This window comes from Elephas maximus, chromosome 15 (genome assembly GCF_024166365.1).
Source record: "Elephas maximus indicus isolate mEleMax1 chromosome 15, mEleMax1 primary haplotype, whole genome shotgun sequence".
Classification (NCBI taxonomy): Eukaryota; Metazoa; Chordata; class Mammalia; order Proboscidea; family Elephantidae; genus Elephas; species Elephas maximus.
In genome coordinates, this window is record NC_064833.1 from 41,418,312 (window position 1) to 41,440,221 (window position 21,910).

Here is a 21,910-nt window from a genome sequence, read left to right on the forward strand (position 1 = left end):
GAGCCCATTGTTGCAGCCACTGTGTCAATCCATCTCTTTGAGGGTCTTCCTCTTTTTCGCTGACCCTCTACTTTACCAAACATAATGTCCTTCTCCAGGGACTGGTCCCTCCTGATACCATGTCCAAAGTATGTGATACGTGTTCTCGCCATCCATGCCTCTAATAAGCATTCTGGCTGTACTTCTTCCAAGACAGATTTATTTGTTCTTCTGGCAATACATGATATGTTCAATATTCTTTGCCAACACCGTGATTCAAAGGCATCAGTTCTTCTTCGGTCTTCCTTATTCATTGTCTAGCTTTCACGTGCGTATGAGGCTATTGAAAACACCATGGCTTGGGTCAGGTGCACCTTAGTCCTTAAAGTGACATCTTTGCTTTTTAATACTTTAGAGAGGTCTTTTGCAGCAAATTTGCCCAATGCAATACTTCATTTGATTTCTTGACTGCAGCTTCCATGGATGTTGATTGTGGATCCAAGTAAAATGAAATCCTTGACAACTTCAATCTTTCCTCCATTTATCATGCTGTTGCTTATTGGTCCAGTTGTGAGGATTTTTGTTTTCTTCATGTTGAGGTGCAATCCATACTGAAGACTGTAGTCTTTGATCTTCATCAGTAAGTGCTTCAGGTCCTCTTCACTTTCAGCAAACAAGGTTGTGTCATTTGCATAATGCAGGTTGTTAATGAGTCTTCCTCCAATCCTGATACCTCCAATCCTTCTCCATATAGTGCAGTTTCTCAGATTATTTGCTCAGCATACAGGTTGATTAAGTATGGTGAAAGGATACAGCCCTAATGCACATCTTTCTTTAAACCACACAGTATCCTCTTGTTCTTTTCAAATGACTGCCTCTTGGTCTAAGTATAGGTTCCTCATGAGCACAATCAAGTGTTCTGGAATTCCCATTCTTTGCAATGTTATGCATAATTTTTTTATGATTCACACAGTCGAATGTCTTTGCATACCCAAATAAAACACAGGTAAACATCAGTCTGATATTCTCTGCTTTCCACCATAATCCATCTGACATCAGCAATGATATCCCTGGTTCCACGTCTTCTTCTGAATTCGGCTTAAATTCCTGGCAGTTTCCTCTCCATGTACTGCAACCCCTTTTGAATGATCTTCAGCAAAATTTTACTTGTGTGTGATATTAGCGATGTTGTTCAATAACTTCTGTATTCGGTTGGATCACCTTTCTTTGAAATGGGTACAAATATGAATCTCTTATATTCCAAATTTTCTGGCATAGACAAGTGAGCACTTCCAGCACTGCATCCATTTGTTGAAACATCTCAATCGGTGTTCCGTCAATTCCTGGAGCCGTGTTTTTCACCAGTGCTTTCAGTGCAGTTTGGACTCTTCCTTCAGTACCGTGGGTTCCTGATCATATGCTACCTCCGGAAATGGTTGAACATCAACCAATTCTTTTTGGTATAGTGACTCTGTGTGTTCCTTCCATCTTCTTTTGATGCTTCCTGCATCTTTTAATATTATCCCTGAAGAGTTTCAATATTGCAACTGAAGTCTTGGTTTTTTTCTTCAGTTTTTTCAGCTTGAAAATGCCAAGCATGTTCTTCCCCTTTGGTTTTCTACCTCCAGGTCTTTGCACATGTCATTATAATACTTAACGTTGCCTTCTTAAGCCACCCTTTGCAATCTTCTGTTTAGCTCTTTTACTTCATCATTTCTTCCATTCACTTTAGCTACTCACATTCAAGAGCAACTTTTAGAGTCTCTTCTGACATCGACTTTGGTCTTTTCTTTCCTGTCTTTTTAACAACCTTTGCTTTCTTCATGCATGATGTCCTTGATATCATTCCACAAGTTGTCTGGTCTTCAGCCATTAGCGTTTAATGTGTCAACTCTATTTTTGAGATGGCCTCTAAATTCAGGTGGAATATAGCCAAGGCCTTATAAAAAAAAAAAATTATAAAGAAAATAGGAAACAAAAGAGGTGGAGGAACAAACTGAAGGCTAGGAAAGTGTAAGAACATGGCTTTGTCAGGACAAGGGGCCTTAGTTCCTAGGGCCGAGAGTTGCCACTTTAGAGAGCAATTACTCCCAGGTGTGCCTGGCTGGAAATGGCGATGCCCATGAGCCATGCCTTATGAATTAATTGAACACTCTTGAATTATGCAGGTATATGGATCCATCCCTTGACTCCATGTTGATGGACTGCAAAGCGGCTGTAGATTTGATCTATTTGCAGGTAAGGGCAATCAAGAACTGTCAGAATGCCATATATTATAGGCCATTATGGCTTGGAGTCATTAAAAAATTTTTTTTTTAGTAGTTGAGAATTCTACCTCCATTTTAACAATCTCTGACTTTGCAGCTGGCACTTGATCATTTAGCCCTGGGAAGGCTATCTTGATAATCTAAAGTCACACCCAAGAAAAACCCATTGCCGTCGAGTTGATTCAACTCATAGTGACCCTATAGGACAGAGTAGAACTGCCCCATAGGGTTTCCAAGGCTGTAATCTTTACAGAAACAGACTGCCACATCTTTCTCCCATGGAGCAGCTGGTGGGTTCGAACTGCCAACCTCTTGGTTAGCAGCTGAATGCTTAACCACTGTACCACCACAGCTCCTTTAAAGTCACACATGGTCCCTAAATCTCATTTTAGCGTAGCATTCTTTTTCTCTGAACCAACAAGTAGCATACCTGCCCCGGACCGGAGCTGGCCTCATGGCTGCACAACATGCAGGCGCACAGGGCCCTGGGCTCAGAAGGACCCTGTACTTGGTTTCACTCTCTAGTGTCCCCTTCTTGAAATTCTTAATGATTTTTGAATAAGGAACCCACATTTTCATTTTGTCCTGGGCCCCATGAATTAAGTAATTGGTTCTGCCTTCTACCCTTACTCCCCAAATCCCCCCAAAATAAATTTTCCTTTTCCTGACCCAGGTGGTGCAGGTCCTGTTAAGCAGTGAAATGGTGCAGATACTGCCTCTGTATTTGCCACCAGGTCATCCCTACCCCAGTCCCCTACTCTCTTCCCAGCTCCCCACCACTGTCCACTCTCACCAAGATAGCATCTTTAGAGACCTGATCCTCCCCAAGGCCTTTCCTGGCAATTCTGGGAGGGAGGTTTGGAAACTTTTTTTTAAGGGTTCCAAAATAACATCCCACAGTCTGTTCTGGAGGAGGGAGGGGCAGATCATATCCTTCCTCCATTTAAACCTTCCCAGGGCTGCTTTCCATCTCACTCAGGTTAAACACAAATCCTGACATGCCTGCTTTATCTTCTTAGCAATTCCATCCCATAAAGGTTAAAATCAAGAAAACCCTGGGGCAGTTCTACTCTGTCACATGGGGTCTCTATGAGTCAAAATTGACTGGATGGCACCCAACAAGAACATATAAACGACAATAGTAAACAAAGAAGAATGCATGTGTGTGTGTATATATATATATACATATGTATATTTATATTCTTATTTATTTGTTTATTGTGTCTCTCCCTACTAGATTGATTTCTCCACTGCTATGTGCCCAGAAACTAGAACTGTTCCTGGCACAGAGTCACTATTAAGCTCCTGTGGAGAGTCAGCATTATACTAATTGTGCCGTCAAGTCAATTCCAACCCATAGCAACCCTATAGGACAGAGTAGAACTGCCCCATAAGGTTTCCAAGGCTGTAATCTTTACAGGAGTGGATGCCCAGGTCTTTTGTCCCAAGGGTCCGCTGGTGGGTTCAAATCCCCAACCTTTAGGCAAGCACCCGAGCGCTTAAACATTGTGCTACCAGGGCTCTTCCTGTATTACTAGAGAGGGTCAAAGAGGGACTTAATGCTTATTTGCTGTAGTTGTTGTTAGGTGCTGCAGAGTCAGCTCCCAACTCATGGCAACTCCATGGTCAATCAAACAAAATATTGCCCGATCTTACGTCGTTCCCATGATTGTTTGCAGATTGGACTGCTGTGATCCATAGGGTTTTCGTTGGCTGATTTTCGGAAGTAGATCACCGAGTCTTTCTTCCTTGTTTGTCTTAGTCTGGAAGCTCCGCTGAAGCCTATCCAGCCTCATTGCAACATACAAGCCTCCACTGACAGATGGGTGGTGGCTGCACATGAGGTACACTGGCTGGGAATCGAACCAGGGTCTCCCGCATGGGAGGCAAGAATTCTACCACTGAACCACCACTTCCACCATAATACTTATTTACAGGTGGCTTTTATTTAAAAAAAAAAAAAAAAAAAATTTTTTATTTAGTGTGATTCTCAGTGGCAACACTCCATAGCTTTTCATAAACTGAAGAAGTAGAATTGAAGATGAGGGGAGAAATGTTGGGCCAGTCATTGCTTACTTTTAATGTGCTTTTCAAGAGGACAAGAAAATATTAATAAAACCTACTGTAGGACTTCGGGTGTAGCAAAAAGGTCAATGGAATGATTTCGAATGCTCCAGCTTGCTGGAGGGCGTGGAAGAAGAAGAACCGTCTCAGCATATACTTCCTTGGGTGACCAGACCAAGACTAGCTAGTAAATCATCTCCATAAGGCTCTTCCAAATTCCAAGAAGACAAATCAAAATATCACCTATGAAACGTTTAATGTTCACTACGATATTTTTATAACTAGTGTGTAGTATATTGTACACTTACATAGAGTCCGTTTCATGTTATATACTTTGATCCATGTGTTAATCATGTTTACTGTACTTACACACCTGTATTCTATGAGTTAGAGCATAACTTACCATTTTAAGTGTTTGCTGAGGCTCAGCGTCATTGTCTCCTTGCTATTATGATATATCATTGGTTGTGTCTGCTTTATTTGATGTCACATCTTTGGTTGAGAGTGTGCTACCTAATTATGATATGGTTCCTGTGGGAAATAGTTTTCTTTACAGCATAGTTTCTAAGAACATATTGTGGTGAAAGGTCAGAACTGGCAGGATCATAATGTGAGTTATGTGTCTTCATTAAGAAGTTGTAAACCAGAGAGAAATGGAAGGTATTGTCTCTGCTTACAGCTGGGGAAAAAAAGTGGCTTTGTGGAAAGCACACTGAACTGCAGTTTCAAAAATGAATCTTGTCCTTGCTTTGCTTTTGATATTGTCTCCATGTGCTCTTGGGCCAGCCCCATCGTCCTTCTGAACTACAGCACCTCGCTGTTAAACCATGAGGTCGAACTAATAGTTTCCAAGTTTCTTTCTGCTTTTAATACCAGTAACAAAAAAACCAGTTGCCATTGAGTCAATTCCAACACATGGCAGCCACATGTATGTGAGAGTAGAACTGTGCTCTGTAGGGTTTTCAATGGCTGATTTTTCAGAAGTAGATTGCCAGGCCTTTCTTCTGAGGCACCTCTGGGTAGACTTGAACCTCCAACCCTCAGGGACTCCCTCTGCTCCAATAGACTGTTATTAGCCATTAGTTCTTTGCTTGGCTTATAGTAAGCTTTCAAAAAATTGTAGTTGATGTCATAATAACCTTTATCATTATCATCATCATCATTATAATTCCTTGAACCTGAGTGAAGTCTGAGAAGTTGAAAGGTGTGCTCAAGGTCAGTGGGAGAGTCAGGACCATATGCATACCCAAAGCCCTGAGGATGGCAGTGTGCTGCCTCCTCCATGAAGCCTTCCTAGGCTAACCTTCACAAAGAAAGTTCCCCCCTCCCTCTCTGCTCCCATGGTATTTTGCTCAAAGTTGTAAATACTGTTTACATATGTGTCTCCCTAACCAGGCTCTGAATGGCCAAGGATAAACTGTGTCTCATTCTCCTTGTGTCGGCCGGTGTGCCTAGGATAGGTGCATGAATGAGAAACAATCATCCTTTCTGAGAGTTAATGAGAAAAGCTTTTATGAGTTTTGTTCTGATGAATAATGGTGCCACCTTAGTTATATTAAAGAGTCCCTTTTGATTTTTTTTTAAAGCAGAAGTGTCTGCTGAGGCCCAAGTTGCCATTTGAACCAGTAGACTTGCTTTGTTTATTCCCACACCATGTTTCCTTTCTGTTTTAGTCTGAGGAGCAAAACCAGTGAGAATTATATATAAATATATAGAGATATTTACTTCAAGAAAATGACTCACACAATTGTAGGAGCTGGCAAGTCCCAAATCCTTAGGTCAGGCGGTAGGCTGGAGACCTCTGCTGGCTTACGGGGTTGCAGGGGCTGGTGGATCCAAAATCTGTAGGTCAGGTGACAGGCTGGAAACGTCTGCAGGCTTACGTCCCAGGAACTAGATGTCAGGTGATGAGAAGAGTGCAGGATCAAGAGAGGGCAAGCTTTGCCAGAACATCCATTTATTCCTGGAGGCAGGCCACACCCCCAAAGAAACTCTCCTTTCCACTGATTGATTGACTGATCACATCAGATCACATCTTGGAAGGTGATAATTACATGTCTGCTGAATCACTGAGAATCTGCCTAGCAAAGATGACGCATATTATTAACCATCATACTTTGCTTTAAAAACAAAACAAATTTGAGTGACATTAATAGAATGGGAGATTGTATGAACAAGTATAAATTTCTGGGTTTTCTCAAGAATATCAAAAGCTCGGTCACTTCTGGGCCTGCATATCAGGAGGCCCACCACTGGCACATACAGTAACTTTATGCAGATTAGAAAAAGGGGCCCCATTCTCCAAGCAGGCCTAGCCCTAAGTCAAGGCTCCTGGTTGGGTGAGGGGAGCACAGGCTTGCCTTTAGCCTCCTAACACACCCCTGGCCCAGACCCTTGTGCAGGGCACAGCCTCCACATCCGTCCCCTATGATCCTGTCTGTTGTGCCTCAATCAGCTGGAGCCAAGGGGCCGATGTCTTATTTAGAGAGGTACGTGCTCTCCATTTATCATGGCTATGCCATCAACAGAAGGCACTACAACGTGCGTGATTGAAGCACATGAAAACCATGGCTCATGGGATTCCACCTAATTTTTAAAATTAGGCTTTGCATAAGTCCCCATCAGCCAGTATTCAGGGAACCGTATAATTGAGTAGAGACATTTGTCTAAACTTGACTCTCTCATTTTATGGGCCAGCTCTGAAGGAGGTACTGTAGATAATGTAAGGTATTTGAGTGATGAATTGTGAACCTATAATCAGGGTCAAATTTCTTCAAAGGTAGTGAAACATGAACAGTTGTGTTACCTCTGCTTCAGGACATTTCAACTCTGGATTTGAGAGCCCCGGGTCCCCTAATGATGAGTAATGTGTCTTGGGTTGGTACCTCCTGCCCTCATTCCTGTCTACGCTCTTTATTTAGCCATACTTTCTCTTTGACATGGTTGCCCTGCGTTAACAGTCCTTACAGGGCTCTAGCATTAAGTAGAATTCAGGAAAGAAAAAGGTTATTTAGTTTTTCATGCCCAAGCTGACTCCATACTGGTATGGTGTCTAGGTTCAGTTTTGAGAACAGTTAGAAACAAGGAGAAAGATTTGGGGCTGCGTAGCTGCCCTGGTGGTGCAGGGGTTAAGCACTCAGCTGCTATATGAAAGGTCGGCGGTTCAAACCCACCAGCAGCTCCACAGGAGAAAGATGTGGCCGTCTGCTTCACTAAAGATTTACAGCCTTGGAAACCCTATGGGGCAGTTCTACTTTGTCCTGCAGAGTCGCTGTGAGTTGGAATCAACTCGATGGCAGTGCATTTGGTTTTCTTTGGCCTTAGCTGCCTATACAAGGTCCCTGGGTGGTGCACTGGTTAAGTGCTTGACTACTAGCCAAAAGTTTGACTGTTCAAACCCACCCAGAGGTGCCTCACAAGACAGGCCTGGAGATCTGCTTGGGAAAGGTCACAGCCTTGAAAGCCCTACGGAGCAGTTCTACTCCGCACACATGCTGCCGCCATGAGTCAGAATCAACTCCACAGCGACCAGCAACAATAGCGCTTATATGGTAAGAGTTCAGAGGCTCGGGCAAGGGTAAGAGGATATGGCGTGGTGGTCACACCTGGGTTTTAATCCAATCCTACTGCTTACGTACTGGGTGACCTTGAGAGTCGTAACCTCTCTGAACCTCAGTTTACCCAGCTATAAAATGGAAATAACTATTCCTACCATACCAGATATTTGGAAAAAAATCAACGAGAAAACCCATCTAAAACAGGTCTTCAGGAAGTACTAGTTATTTTTCTTCTCCTCGCTAACCTTCCTGCCTCTTGCCCTCCAACCTAAACAGCATGTCAAAAATTTATTCAGCTTTTCATTCTCCTCTTGGTGATAAGGCATAACCTGCCCATATCATCGAGGGAGGTAACACAGACTTACGTTCAGAGTCAGATATAAATAAGTGCCTGATAATTGGCAGAGATATATTGAGTGTTTACAGTATGTAAGGCATTAGACAAGATACACTGAGATGAGGAACACGGGGTCTTCCCTCGAGGGGCCGAGAGCCTCAGTGAGGAACAATGGAAAATTCCTTCAAAGCATGATAAATCAATGTAGCCTAGGCTAAGCGTATACCTAATGAGTTGTGCAACCGATAGCAGAACCTCCCCTGGGGCCAAGCTGGATGGAATGGCAGGGAAGAAAGTGCAGAGCACCAGGAGGGAAGGGAAAGAGCACGGAAAAGGGAGCCTGGAGCAGAGAAGGCAGGCTGCAGACAGCAGGCTTTATTACTTCCATTTTTCATTTCAATCCTGAAGACTTCCACAGGGAGCAGTTAGCTGTCTTCCAAGTGATTCCCGCTGTGGAGCCCAGCATTGTCCTACTTAAACCTGCAGTGAATTAAGAAACAGAACTGAGAAACCCATTACGGACCTGGAGTCTGGGGACTCTTGTGGATGAGCAGACAGGGCCCAAGAATATATTAATTTTTTTAATCATAAAATTTCTTTTCATTTTATAAAAGATTTACAAATATGAAAGAATTCAAGAAAGAAAGTAAATGTCACCCAACATCTTAACTCAATTATCATTATAATCTATTAACTTTTTTGGTGTGTTTATTTCATGATATATATTTCCTTGATACACACTTTGTATGCATACAAAGCTTTCATTATTTTTTATTTTTTTGTCTTATACATACTTATTTTGTAAAAATTATAAAAAATTGGCATCTACCATTAGACCCTTTTTTTGTAACTTGAGAATTTTTTCATTTATCAGTACATAACAGACTTTTCCCACGTTGTTAAATAGTCTATTTAATTTTTAACGGTATCATAACCTATTATTTGATTGTTGTTATTGTCATTAGTTGCTGTCATCTTGATTCCAGTGTATGGCAACCCCATGTGCGCAGAGTAGAACTACTCCAAAGGGTTTTCAAGGCTATGACCTTTCAGAAGCAGATTGCTAGGCTTGTCTTCCAAGGCACTTCTGGGTGGGTTTGAGCCACCAGTCTTTCAGCTAACAGTTGAATGCTTAAAGTCTGTGCCACCCAGGAACTCCTTTATTTGGTTGTATCCAAACTTAAACAATTACCTGTTGCTGGGCATTTCATGATAGCACCTACCTCATAGGTGGCTGTGAGGACTGATTTTTGTTTTATAGCAGTTAGAACGTGTCTGCCACACAGTAAGCACTGTACCTGTGTTTGCCACTATTAGTAAGTGGCAACATTTTCAATGTTAGGAACAATTGTAGTGATAGCCCTATCAATACATTTTCCCCACATCTGTGTTTATCATTCCTGTAGGTATCTTTAGATTTGTATTGCCCAATTATTTCAGGAAGTTGTACCAATTAAATCTCATCAGTCCTATACAGAACTTCCTGTTTCCCCAAACCCTTGCTAAGTCTGAGTATCATATATTTTTTTAATCTTTGACAAGTTTAAAGGTAAAAAAATTCTTTGTTCACTAGTGAGGCTGAATATATATTTACCACTTGGAATTCCTTTTTGTGAATTGCCTGTTATCCTTTGTCCATTTTTCTACGGGGATGTTCATAGATTTTGTATTGCTTTGTATAAATATTACTAATTCTTTGACACGTATCCTACAATCATTTCCCTGGTTTACTATTTGCCTCTTAGTTTTGTTCTTGGTAGCTTTTATGTGTTATATGTGTTATGGATTATATTTTTATGCAATTATGTAGGGTTATTCCTTTTATGACATTTTGTCTGTTTCTTAAAAAGTCCCTGGGTGGTAGCCCAAACAGTTGAGTGCTCTACTACTAACTAAAAGGTTATTGGTTGAAACCCACACAGAGGCACCTCGGAAAACAAGCCTGGCCATCTGCTTCCAATGGTCACAGCCTTGAAAACCCTGTGGAGTAGTCCTACTCTGACACACGGGGTTGCCATGAGTCAGAACTGACTCAACGGCAACCAGCAGCAATAGCAACGATCTTAAAAAGACATCCCCTACCTCAAGAGAGGGGTATTTGCCTTTATTTTTCTTCTAGTTTTTTTTATTTTAATGAATTTTACATTTAAATCTTTAATCTGTCTGGAATTTATTTGGTTGAGTAGTGGAGGAAAGAGTTACAGTAACTTTATTTTCTTTACCCAGTATTGCCAGTTGTCCCAAAACTGCTGAAAAATCTCTTCCTGTCCCCACTAATTTAAAAAGTAACTTTTATAACATGCTAAATCTTTGTATATATCCACCTGAATCTGTTCTTGTAGCCCTTCGTACACAAGTATGTTTTTGTCAGGTTCATTCTTTTCTGCTGAGATTGCAAATTTTACACTTTTTTTTTGTTGTTTTCAGGCAATACAGGACATTGAAAAAGAATGGGCCAAACCCACACAGGCGCAGAGGGAGAAATTAACAGCTCTTCAGAAGGAAGACAATCAGACAAAGGTGAATCAAATACTGTACCAAGAGAAATCCCTTGGAAGGGAGTTAAAGAAATATATTGGAATGGAGATGTTTCTGTTGTTTTAATTTCTAAGCCCGTCAAGTACTAAAAGCGGGGCTCTTTTTAAAAATGAGAATATCATTATTGACTTTTCTGATTATAAAATTAATAAATGCTCAATGCTTTAAAAGATTCTAAAAATACAGTCAGTATAAGTTTTTTGCCAAGCTAATCAATATAGATCCTTAACATTATTTTTAATGACTACTGAGTATTTCAATTTACAGCTATGTTATTGTTTAGTTCACAATTTTCCTATTACTGGACTTTCAGAGTGTTGCCATTTTTGCCACTATAAATCACTTAGACAGTGAGCGCCATGAGACCCAGGACTATGTCTGATCTGTACATGCTCTGGGTATTCCCGGCACCTGGTACAATTTCTGGCTGATTGTTCCTGAATACTGCAGGCAACATCCTCGGTCGTTGACTACTTGTTCTATTATTCCTTAGCATACATTTCTAAATGTCCATTTTTAAAGCTTCCATTAAGGTTGCACCAACTCACGCACCTCCTTCACCCTCCCCACCAGCACTGTATATGAGTGTCTGACAAACAAGACATATTTTAACAGGAGAAATGGCGTCTGCTTCATTGTGTTCTCTTTTTTTATTCTTTCGACTTTGCAGTGTTCACAACCAAAGAGTTGATTTTGGATAAAATGCATTCAAAACTTATAGCTAGGTGCAGGGGAGGATTATCCAACAGGCAAGGTAAGCACAGTGCTTACCTTGGTTACCAGATCATCTGCAGTAAAGAAGTTCACATTTCTTCACCCCATCAAAGACTCTGCTTCTAGGTATGGCTGGCATCTGTCTCTCTCCCTACCCCACAGCGCCTTCCTATAGAATCAAAGCCTCTTTTCAAATTTACAGTCCCTGACAGGGGTGAACGACCCTGTAAGCAAGTTAAGCACGTGCTTACTTGTGCTTATTTACTAATTTGTAGTGAAATTGTTCACTCTAGATGATCTGGTAAGCAGGGTATGCACCGTGCTTACCTTGTGTCTTGGTTATCTAGTGCTGCTACAACAGAAATTCCAAAAGCGGATGGCTTTAACAAAGAGCAATTTATTCTCTCACAGTCTAGCAGGCTAGAAGTCCAGATTCATTGCATCAACTCCAGGGGAAGCCTTTCTCTCTCTGTCAGCTCTGGAGGAAGGTCCTTGTCATCAGTGTTCCCTGGTCAAGGAGCTCCTCCATGCAGGAAACCCCAGGTCCAAAGGACTTGCTCTGCTCTGTGCACTGCTTTCTTGGTGGTATGAGGTCCCCCTGTCTCTCTGCTCACTTCTCCCTTTTATATCTCAAAAAGAGATTGGCTTACGACACTATCTAATCTTGTAGATTTCATCAATATAACTGCCGCTAATCCGTCTCATCAACATCATAGTGATAGGATTTACAACACTTAGGGAAATCATATCAGATGACAAAATACAATACTGGGAATCATGACCTAGCCAAGTTAACAGATATTTTTGGGTGACATAATTCAATCCATGACTCCTTGCTAATTGGGTATTCTGCCCCTGCTTAGGTGGATATACAAAGTAATTATTCTAAGGTTCAGACATTTTGAAAATTTGGTTGATGGGCTGTAATAAATAAATAAATAAATAAAAAGAAAGAAAGAAAAGAATAAGCATCTACTGTTACATTGCAGTATTTTTTTTAAAAGTATTCCACCTTAGCTTTGTCCCAAAATATACATATCTACTCTGTGTATATATAAAAAAAGTTGTACGTTTTGACAACTACAGATTGTATTTTGATGGGTAGAATATTGTGCTACTTTGTACACAATTACAAATTGTATACAGCAACCAATTCTAAGTACATTTCTGCCCCATAAACTTCTTAATTTAATAAGAATGTTGTTTTTACCATGTCACTGTAACTTACCAAAATTTATATTATTGCCACAAAAGCAAGCTTTATTTTCTGTGATGAATTTTTTACCTGTATTTACCATAGTATTCATAATAGTCTTTTAAAAACTTTTACTTTGAGCACATGAATTAGATGAAAAAAATTGAACTGTTATTGAAATTGACTGATTTTCTCTTGAAACATTTAACTGCTATAAAACCAACAGTGTTTGTTTGGGAAGTTCTTCTTCTGCAAATGGAGATAACACATTAACAACTATTGCTTTACTTTTCGTACATGTACAAGAAAACTTGGAATTAAAAATGAGTGAAATTAAAGAAACAGTCCGCTATCAGTGGCTTACAGGCCAAATCTCGCCTGTTGCCTGTTTTTGTAAAGTTTTATTGGCACACAGCCACACTTGTTTGTTTATATATTATCTAAAGCTGCTTTAGTGGTATAGCGGCAAATTTGAGCCATTGCAATAGAGACCTTACGGCCTGCAAAGCCAAAAATATGTACTATCTGGCTCTTAACAGACAAGTCTGCCAATCCCTGATCTAAATGCAAATATATAAACATACCTTCAGCAGTTATCCGTGTTAAATTGTCTTTTTCAGGTACAGTCTTCTTAAAAGAACTAATTTTTCAAGTAGATGATTCTTCCAGATTTGTGTCTTCTGGTGTGCATGTACACCCATTCTTCACTTATGGACATGGTTAGGTCCCAAAGACCAGGTCATTATATGAAAATTGGCATTATGCAAAAATGGAAGATGGCCACATCAGATCACAAAATGGAGGATGACTACATTATTACATAACTGCCAAATTATATCATTACATAATTGCCATACCACTGAGAATAATGGCCCAGCCAAGTTGACACATAACCTTAACCATCACAGCCAGTGTTACTCTTGCCTCACACCTCAGTGTTTGTTACTGCCAGATGTACATTGTTAATGAGCATAATAGTTGGATAGTAGAGTTTTTACTATTGTCGAAAACTCAATATGTTGGATAACGAGATAGTTGATAAGTGAGGGGTAGGTATAGTCAGTAATGTCACAACACCCTCTTGTCAAATGGCAAATGCCAACAAACATTTTGAGCAAGTTCATCATCAATTTTCTTGAGAAATGGAATTTAATTTTTCATTAAACACTTTCATTTCCTTTAGCTCATTGTAGCCAAAAGAGCGTATCACAAAATTTTTTAGTGTTGCAAAGCAATAAAATATTTTTTATAGATGTACATCATGTAATAAATATGAAACTATTGTAGCAAGAGCATTAGACTACTCTCTATATGCTCTATAGCAAGATTACTCAGCCATCTGCCCCACCCCCATACATATATCAGGTTGTTGCTGGGTGCCGTTGAGTTGATTTTGACTCATAGTGACCCCGTATGACAAAGTAGAACTGCCCCATAGGATTTTCTAGGCTGTAACCTTTTTTTTTTAATTTTTATTGTGCTGTAAGCGTAAGTTTACAAATCAAGTCGGACTCTCATACAAAAATTCATAAACACCTTGCTGTATACTCCTAACTGCTCTCCTCCTAATGAGACAGCACACTCCTTCCCTCCACTCTCTCTATTCATGTCTATTCGGCCAGTTCTGACCCCCCTCTATCCGATCATCTCCCCTTCAGACAGGAGATGCCAGAATAGTCCGATGTGTCTACTTGATCCAAGAAGCTCATTCTTCACCAGTATCATTGTCTATCCCATAGTCCAGTCCAATTCCTGTCTGAAGAGTTTGCTTTGGGTATGGTTCCTGTCTTGGGCCAACAGAAGGTCTGGGGACCATGACCTTCAGGGTCATTCTAGTCTCAGTCAGACCATTAAGTCTGGTCTTTTTACAAGAATTTGGAGTCTGCATCCCACTGCTCCCCTGCTCCCTCAGGGGTTCTCTGTTGTGTTCCCTGTGAGGACAGTCATTGGTTGTAGCCGAGCACCATCTAGTTCTGGTCTCGGGCTAATGTAGTCTCTGCTTTACAGGCTGTAATCTTTATGGGAGCAGATGGCCAGGTCTTTCTCCCATGGAGCTGTTGGGTGGGTTCGAAACCACCAACCTCCTTTCAAATAATAGACCACTTTACAAACAATGTGATAACCACCAACCTTCCGGTTAGCAGCCAAGCATTTAACCCTTGCGCCACCAGGGCTCCTTTTATCAGGTACTCATGACCTATAATTTCTGATGTTTCCCAATGACCCAGCTGGAGGTTTGGCAGCTTGATGTGTTCCCCAAACTGAAGCACAGGCCCCCAGCACAAGGAGCTGGTACAAAATGTGCCAGGTAGGGACAAGAGCCTCAAATATTTCCCCCAGCATGAGACCTTTGCTGTGTATTCTCAATGCATTTTGTTTTATCAGTGAATACTTACTTCATGTAGCCCTTGAAAGGGAGATGTAAGGATTGGAAAGGATAGGAAAAGAGCCAGCTTGTCACTTAGTAGGCTTTTAGATTTAACCATGCTTGACATGAATCAGAACCACCTCTATGGTACCCAACAACAATAACAACCAAGTGAGAAATCTGGGGAAAGAAAAAATGAGATCTCTGTCTCTGCGCATGCATCTCACACCCACTAGGCAGGACCATCGTGGAAGCTGGAGGAATGAAGTGGAGGTCGCCAAACCAATGTCAGCTCATTTAAATGTAATAGTTAATAATAAATACTTTGTTAAAACACAGAAAATTCCTGGATGGGATACTGGGACAACAGGTGCAAACTACAACTGTTGTCTGTTCTTAGGTCACTTCAAAAGCAGAGGGAAGAAGCTAATCTTTAGCAATAGCATGAAAAGTGTCCCCTTGGCACTCTTGAGCTGCCTGGAACTCTCCTTAGAAAGCAGACCTGCTCATACCCTCATTTCGTTGCTATTTCCGAAGTCTTTTTCTCTGGCAGTACCACCATCTAAAGCAGCCTGTATAAATTAGCTGCTTTCCTCCTACATACTTTCCTCAGCTTAGTTTTTTTTTAAGGCAGCATTTTATTTAAAAAAAAATTTTTTTGGACATTTTATTGTGGTTTAGGTAAAAGTTTACAGAGCAAATTAGTTTAACAATTTATACACACAGCTTGTTTTGTGACATTGGTTGCAATTCCCTCAATCTGTCAGCACTCTCCTCCCTTCCTCCCTGGGTTTCCTGTTTCCGTTTGCCCAGTTTTCCTGCCCCTTCCTGCCTTCTGAACTTTGGGCAAATGCTGCCATTTTAGTCTCCTATGGTTGATCGTTCTGAGGTGCACATTCCTCATGGGTGCTATTGTTCCCTTTATAGGCCTGTCTATTGTGTGGCTGAAAGGTGATCTCTGGGAGTGGGTTCAGTTCCAGGTTTGAAGGGTGTCTAAGGGCCATAGTCTCGGAGGTTCCACCCAGTCTCTAGCAGACCAGTAAGTCTGGTCTTTTTTATGAATTTGAATTTTGTTCTACATTTTTCTCCCACTCTGTCCAGGAACTTCTACTGTGCTCCTGGTCAGAGCAGTCAGTAGTGGTAGCTGGGCACCATCTAGTTCATCTGGTCTCAGGCTAGTGGAGCCTGTGGCTCATGTGGTCCAAATGGTAGCACCTCTTGTTTACTTTGCTGTGTTATAATCTGCTGAGATAGAACCACGTCTATTCATTCACTTTATTCACTCCACTCTTTTCTTCATTCTTCATTCACTCATCAAATATTTTTATTCCCACTCTCTACCAAAGCAGTGTCACAAGTGCAGAGACACAGTGGTGAATGAGAGAGAAATGTCCCTGCCCTGGCCATGAACTTTCTCAGGATTATTGTCAGAGAGCACAGAGGCATTGTCTTCATTCAGATCCTCAGGTGCTTTCACTAAGCCTGAATTCCATGTGTTCTTGTAGAATGGTAGTAGTTTCTGACATACGCTTCTCGTCTGATGCAAGCGCTCTTTTGTTCCCCTCCCATTTTCGGGTGCAGTTTTTGGAGCTGTCTCGAGAGGTACAGCACTATGGATGCTTGCAGCTGGATCCCTGTACCTGTGACTACCCAGAACCAGGCTGTCTGGCTGTTGTTTCTGTCGGCAATAATGAGATCAGCTGCCGCATAACCCTACCTGATGATCAGACCCAGGACGTCATTTTCCAGATGAATAGGGTTAAGTGCTGGCAGGTCACTTTCCTTGTGAGTATCTTGGCACCTTGCCTTACTGAGGAAGCCTCCACCCATGATTTAAAAATTCTCGCCTTAGATGAGGTACCTAGGATAAACATATGCATAGGGACAAAGGTTCATTAGTGGTTACAAAGGGCTGGGGGTGGGGAGGGGATGGGAGTTCTCGTTTAATGGGTGCTGAGTTTCTGTTTGGGGTGATGTAAAACTTTTAGAAATGGATAGTGGTGTTGGTAGCACAACATGGTAATTAATATTACTGAATTTTTTTTTTTTAATTCTATACTTACTGGTTTAAATGACCAAAAAAAAAAAAAGTGCTTACCTTCTAATCTAACAAGTCTACCTCTGAAAGTTTATGCTAAGGAAATCATTAGGGGTATTTATAAAGATTTATGAACATGAATGTTTATCTTAGCATGGTCTGCAATACAAAAAAATTAAAAATCTAAATATCTTTTTTTAAAAAATTCCTTCCTTCTCAAAACTTCCTCTCCTTCCTTCCCTATTTTTATGGGTTGCTTCTCTTTCTGACCATTCCTGAAATGTTGCTATTTCCTGGATTTCCATATCTACCATCTTTCCTCTGCATATTCGCTGAAATCAATCACCCAGATCTCTTTCAAAGGTCCAGTATTTCCTATTGCCTTCTGGACATCTTCACCAGGTCTCTCAGAGGTATCTCAAACTCAACCTTTCCCCAGACCAGACACCATTTTCCTCTCATCTCCACACTAGAGTTCTTCCTCCTGCATTCCTTATCTTAGTCAACGATAGTCTCCATCACCACCCCCAGCTGACTGAACCAGAAACCTTGAAATTACCTCTAACTTTTCTCTTTCGGGTCTTATACTTTTAATTGCTAATAGAGACCTAAACCCATCGATGTCCAGTAGATTCCAACTCATAGCAACTTTAGGACAAAATAGAATAGGGTTTCCAAGACTGTAAATCCTTACAGAAGCAGACTGCCACATCTTTCGCCTGTGGAGTGGCTGGTGGGTTCAAACCACTGATCTGTAGGTTAGCAGCTGAGCGCTTAACCACTGTATCACCAGGGCCTTCTTCTATTTGTTCTACTACTTTGCTATTCCTTAAAGATGTCCTTTCTCTCCATCTTCACAGTTTGGTGGTCTCAAAATTCTCTGCCTGGGTGAATCTAACAGCCTTCTCCCTGCCTCTTTCCTCCTTGGGGGTCAGAGGACATACTTTGTATAATTTCAGTTCTTTTAAATATACAGAATATGGCCAGGAATACGGTCAGTCTTGATCAGTTATCCATGTGCACTTAAATGTGTATTCTTCTGCTATTGGGTGGAATATTCTATAAATGTCAATTAGGTCAAGTGGCTGATGGTATTGTTCAAGTCTTCTCTGTCTTTATATTTTTTCTATTTGTTCTGTCAGTTACTGAGAGAAATATGAAAACCCCCAAATATAATTGTGGATCTGCCTATTTCTTCTTCCAATTTTTTTTCAATTTTTGCTTCATATATTTTGAAATGCTGTTATTAGGAGCATACACAGTTCAGATTGTTGTATCTTCTTGGTGAATTGACTCCGTTATTACATAATGTTTCTGTTTATTCCTAGTTAATATTTATTGTCCTGAAATCTACATTTCCTAAAATTAACATAGCCACTCAAGCTTTGTTTTGATTAGTATTTGTATGTTGTATCTTTTTCTTTCATTTTAGCTTTAACCTGTCCGTATTTTTATATTTTTAATGAGGACCTTGAGAACGACATATAGGTGGGTCCTTTTTTTTTTTTTAAATAAAATTTGACATTTTTACTTCTTAGTTGGAGTATTTAATATTTATATTTAATTAAATATATGTATGGTGGAGTTTCAATCTACCATCTTGCTATTTGTTTTTAATTTGTCCCATCTGTTCTTTGTTCCTTTCTTTCCCCTTTTCCTGCCTTCTGTTGATTAACTGGAAACCCTGGTGGTGTAGTGGCAGCTACGGCTGCTAACCAAAAGGTTGGCAGTTTGAATATACCAGGTGCTCCTTGGAAACTCTGTGAGGCAGTTCTATCCTGTCCTATAGGATCACTATGAGTCGGCAATGGGTTTGGTTTTTATTGACTAACTGGATATTTTTTATGATTCCGTTCATTTGCACTATTGGTTTGTTAGCTATACCTCTTTTATTTATTTTTTAATGGTTACGTTAGAGTTTTCAATATACCTCTTTAGTTTACTATAGTCTTTCAAATATTAGACCACAAACAGTATAAGAACTTTTCAACCATATACTTCCATTTCCCCTTCTGTCCTTTATGATATTTTGCCATACTTTATACATATTGTAAATCTCATATTATGTTACAATTATTTTTATTTAAATAGTTAATTATTTTTAATTAACTGTTTTATTTTGAGATAATTATAGATCCAGAGTCTTATATTTGTTTTATATGTAATGTCCAGGGTTTTTAGTTGTACTTAGTGGGAGGAATAGGGAAACATCTGCTCCATCTTCTTAGACGAAGAATTGTGTTTTAATACTCTTATCTCTTTAGGCCCCTTCTCCTACCACATCCCGTGCCTTGGAGCCTGTGCAGTAGTCACACTCGATCCCCTGTAGTGTTTCCAATAGGCCAGGCTCCTTCATGCCTCAGTGCATTTGCGTTTGCATTCTCTTCTGTCAGGAATCATCTGTCACTCTCCACCTCCCACCCTACCAAAAAAAGCCAAAGCCATCAGAACAAACTTAGAGAGCCATGCTTTACCCTCCCAGTCTAGGTGCCCATTCTGTTTGCTTCCATAGACCTGTGTTTGCTTTCCTTATAAGATTTATCATATCAAATTGTGGTGATTTATTTCATGGCTCCTCAATATTCTGTTAGCTCCTTGGGAACCAGGACAGTGTCATTTGTTATGCTGTTTTGCCCAGGGTATAACATTGTTGTATACTGTTGGGTCAACTTCAACTCATAGTGACCCTATGTGACAGAGTAGAACTGCACCGATAGGGTTTCCTAGGCTGTAATCGTTATGGGAGCAGATTGCCAGGTCTTTTCTCCTGTGGAAAAGCTGGTGGGTCCAAACTGCCAACCTTAGGTTAGCAGCTGAGTGGTTAACCATTGCTTCACCAGGGCCCCATCAGGACATAATAGGCACTGAAATTTCTATTGAATGTCTAATAGAATCTTTTCCTCTGTAGGGGACTCTGCTGGATATGGATGGGCCCCAGCGAACTCTCAACCAGAACTTAGAACTCAGATTTCAGTACAGTGAGGACAGTCACTGGCAGTGGTTTGTTATTTACACCAAGCAGGTGAGTTCTCAGGGCAAAGAATGTAAAACTTCTGTGCTGAAATGCTCTCTTTCTTGCTGGAGTGGACAAAGCACATTGCCTCCACCCAACCAGAACAGAACACTAAAGTATGCTATACACAATCTTTTTGGCCTATAACCCATTGCCATTAAGTTGGTTCTGACTCATAGCGACCCTATAGGACAGAGTAGAACTGCCCCACAGAGTTTCCAATGAGCACCTGGTGGATTCAAACTGCCGACTTTTTGGTTAGTAGCCATAGCTCTTAACCACTATGCCACCAGGGTTTCCTTTTTGCCTATAACACCCTTTATTTTGTTTGTTTTTTATTTTACTAGTCACCATGACCTTCATATCAGTTAGAAGCAAATTTATGTAGTTACCAATAAGAGATGACCCAACTAAATATGATTTAGACCAGGCGTTGGCAAACTTTTTCTTAAAGGGCCAAATGGTAAATATTTTAGGTTTCGCAGGCCACGTTGTCTCTGTGGCAACTACTCAACTCTGATTGTAGCACAGAAGCAGCTACGGACAGTACGTAAACAAATGGATATGACTGTGTTCCAAAAAAACTTTAGTTACAAAAACAGGTGGTGGGCTGGATTTGGTTCACAGGTTGTATTTTGCTGGCCTCTGGTTTAGGCTTAAAGATTTCTATTATCTCACTTAATAAGAACACTGGAGGTAGATGATTGGCATCTCTGTCATTGTCTTGAACTTTCCAAGCAAATGAAAGCTATCCCTTTTGTCTGGAAAACAAAAGCTTTCTCCCAGAAGCCTCTTAGAAGACTTTTCATTATGTCTCATTGGCCAAAACTGGGTCACATGACCACTCTCAGTTGTAAGGGAGTCTGGGAATCAAGGATCTAGCAGAAAGGAACAGGGCTCATGATCAGCACAATCCTCTGACTGGGGCTTGGCACTTTGTCATCTCAAATAAAATCAGGGTTCTGTTAGCAAGAAGGAGCCCTGGTGGCTCAGTGGTTAAGAGCTATGGTGAGCTACAGCTGCTAACCAAGGAGGTTGGCAGTTCGAACCCACCAGCCACTCCTCAGGAACCCTATGGGGCAGTTCTACTCTGTCCCATTGGGTTGCTATGAGTCAGAATTGACTCGACAGCAAGGCTATTGGGTAGCTGTCAGTGTCTGCCACAGACTTGTAATTAAAGTTGGAATAAGAATCCTTTTTTTAAAAAAAAGCTAGTTTGCTAAATATCAAATCCCATTGAAAAATTATTCTTATTGAACTAATTTAAACGATTTCAAATTGGGACCAAACCTACAAATATTCTAAAGCAGAATCAAAATATCAAAGTAATCTTTGCATCAACATTATATTCAGCTCAAGTCCCCACACTAAATTCCAAGGAGTATTCTGGTTTCAGGGACACAAAGCCCTTTTCAACTCTCCACTTCTAGTACATTTGTCATCATGAGATAATAGATATCAAGGTTCTCTGAAAAACACAAAATACTAAGACCAAATCCTAGGTTAAAGAAATAGGTCCTCAGGTTCACCTTAAAATATGAAACATCCTTAGGGAAGTGGTAGGATGGTTTGAGTAGCCAAGATCTGTGGTTACGTGGAGAGATGTAAAAGGAGCCCTGGTGGTGCAGTGGGTAGAGCCCTTGGCTACTAACCAAAAAGGTTGGCAGTTTGAATCCACCAGCTGCTCCTCAGAAGAAAAACGTGGAAGTCTGTTTCCATATAGATTTACAGCCTTGGAAACCCTGCGGGGCAGTTCTACTCTATCCTATAGGGTTGCTATGAGTCAGAATCAACTCAGTGGCAGGGGGTTTGGTTTTTTTTTTTTCCTTCGGAGAGATGT

At 40.7% G+C, this 21,910-nt stretch overlaps 1 protein-coding gene across 4 annotated transcripts in view; it reads left to right on the forward strand.

Moving 5' to 3' along the window:
• Positions 1–21,910, forward strand: part of SNX31 (sorting nexin 31) — a 67,855-nt gene that overhangs the window by 34,214 nt on the left and 11,731 nt on the right. For 3 of the 4 annotated variants that reach the window (XM_049854173.1, XM_049854174.1, XM_049854175.1), the window contains 4 exons: positions 2,148–2,217; positions 10,632–10,724; positions 16,601–16,804; positions 19,966–20,079. In XM_049854173.1, coding sequence (XP_049710130.1) covers positions 2,148–2,217; positions 10,632–10,724; positions 16,601–16,804; positions 19,966–20,079 — 481 coding nt within the window. The remainder of the gene's footprint in view (positions 1–2,147; positions 2,218–10,631; positions 10,725–16,600; positions 16,805–19,965; positions 20,080–21,910) is intronic. The other variant, XM_049854176.1, reaches the window with a different exon arrangement.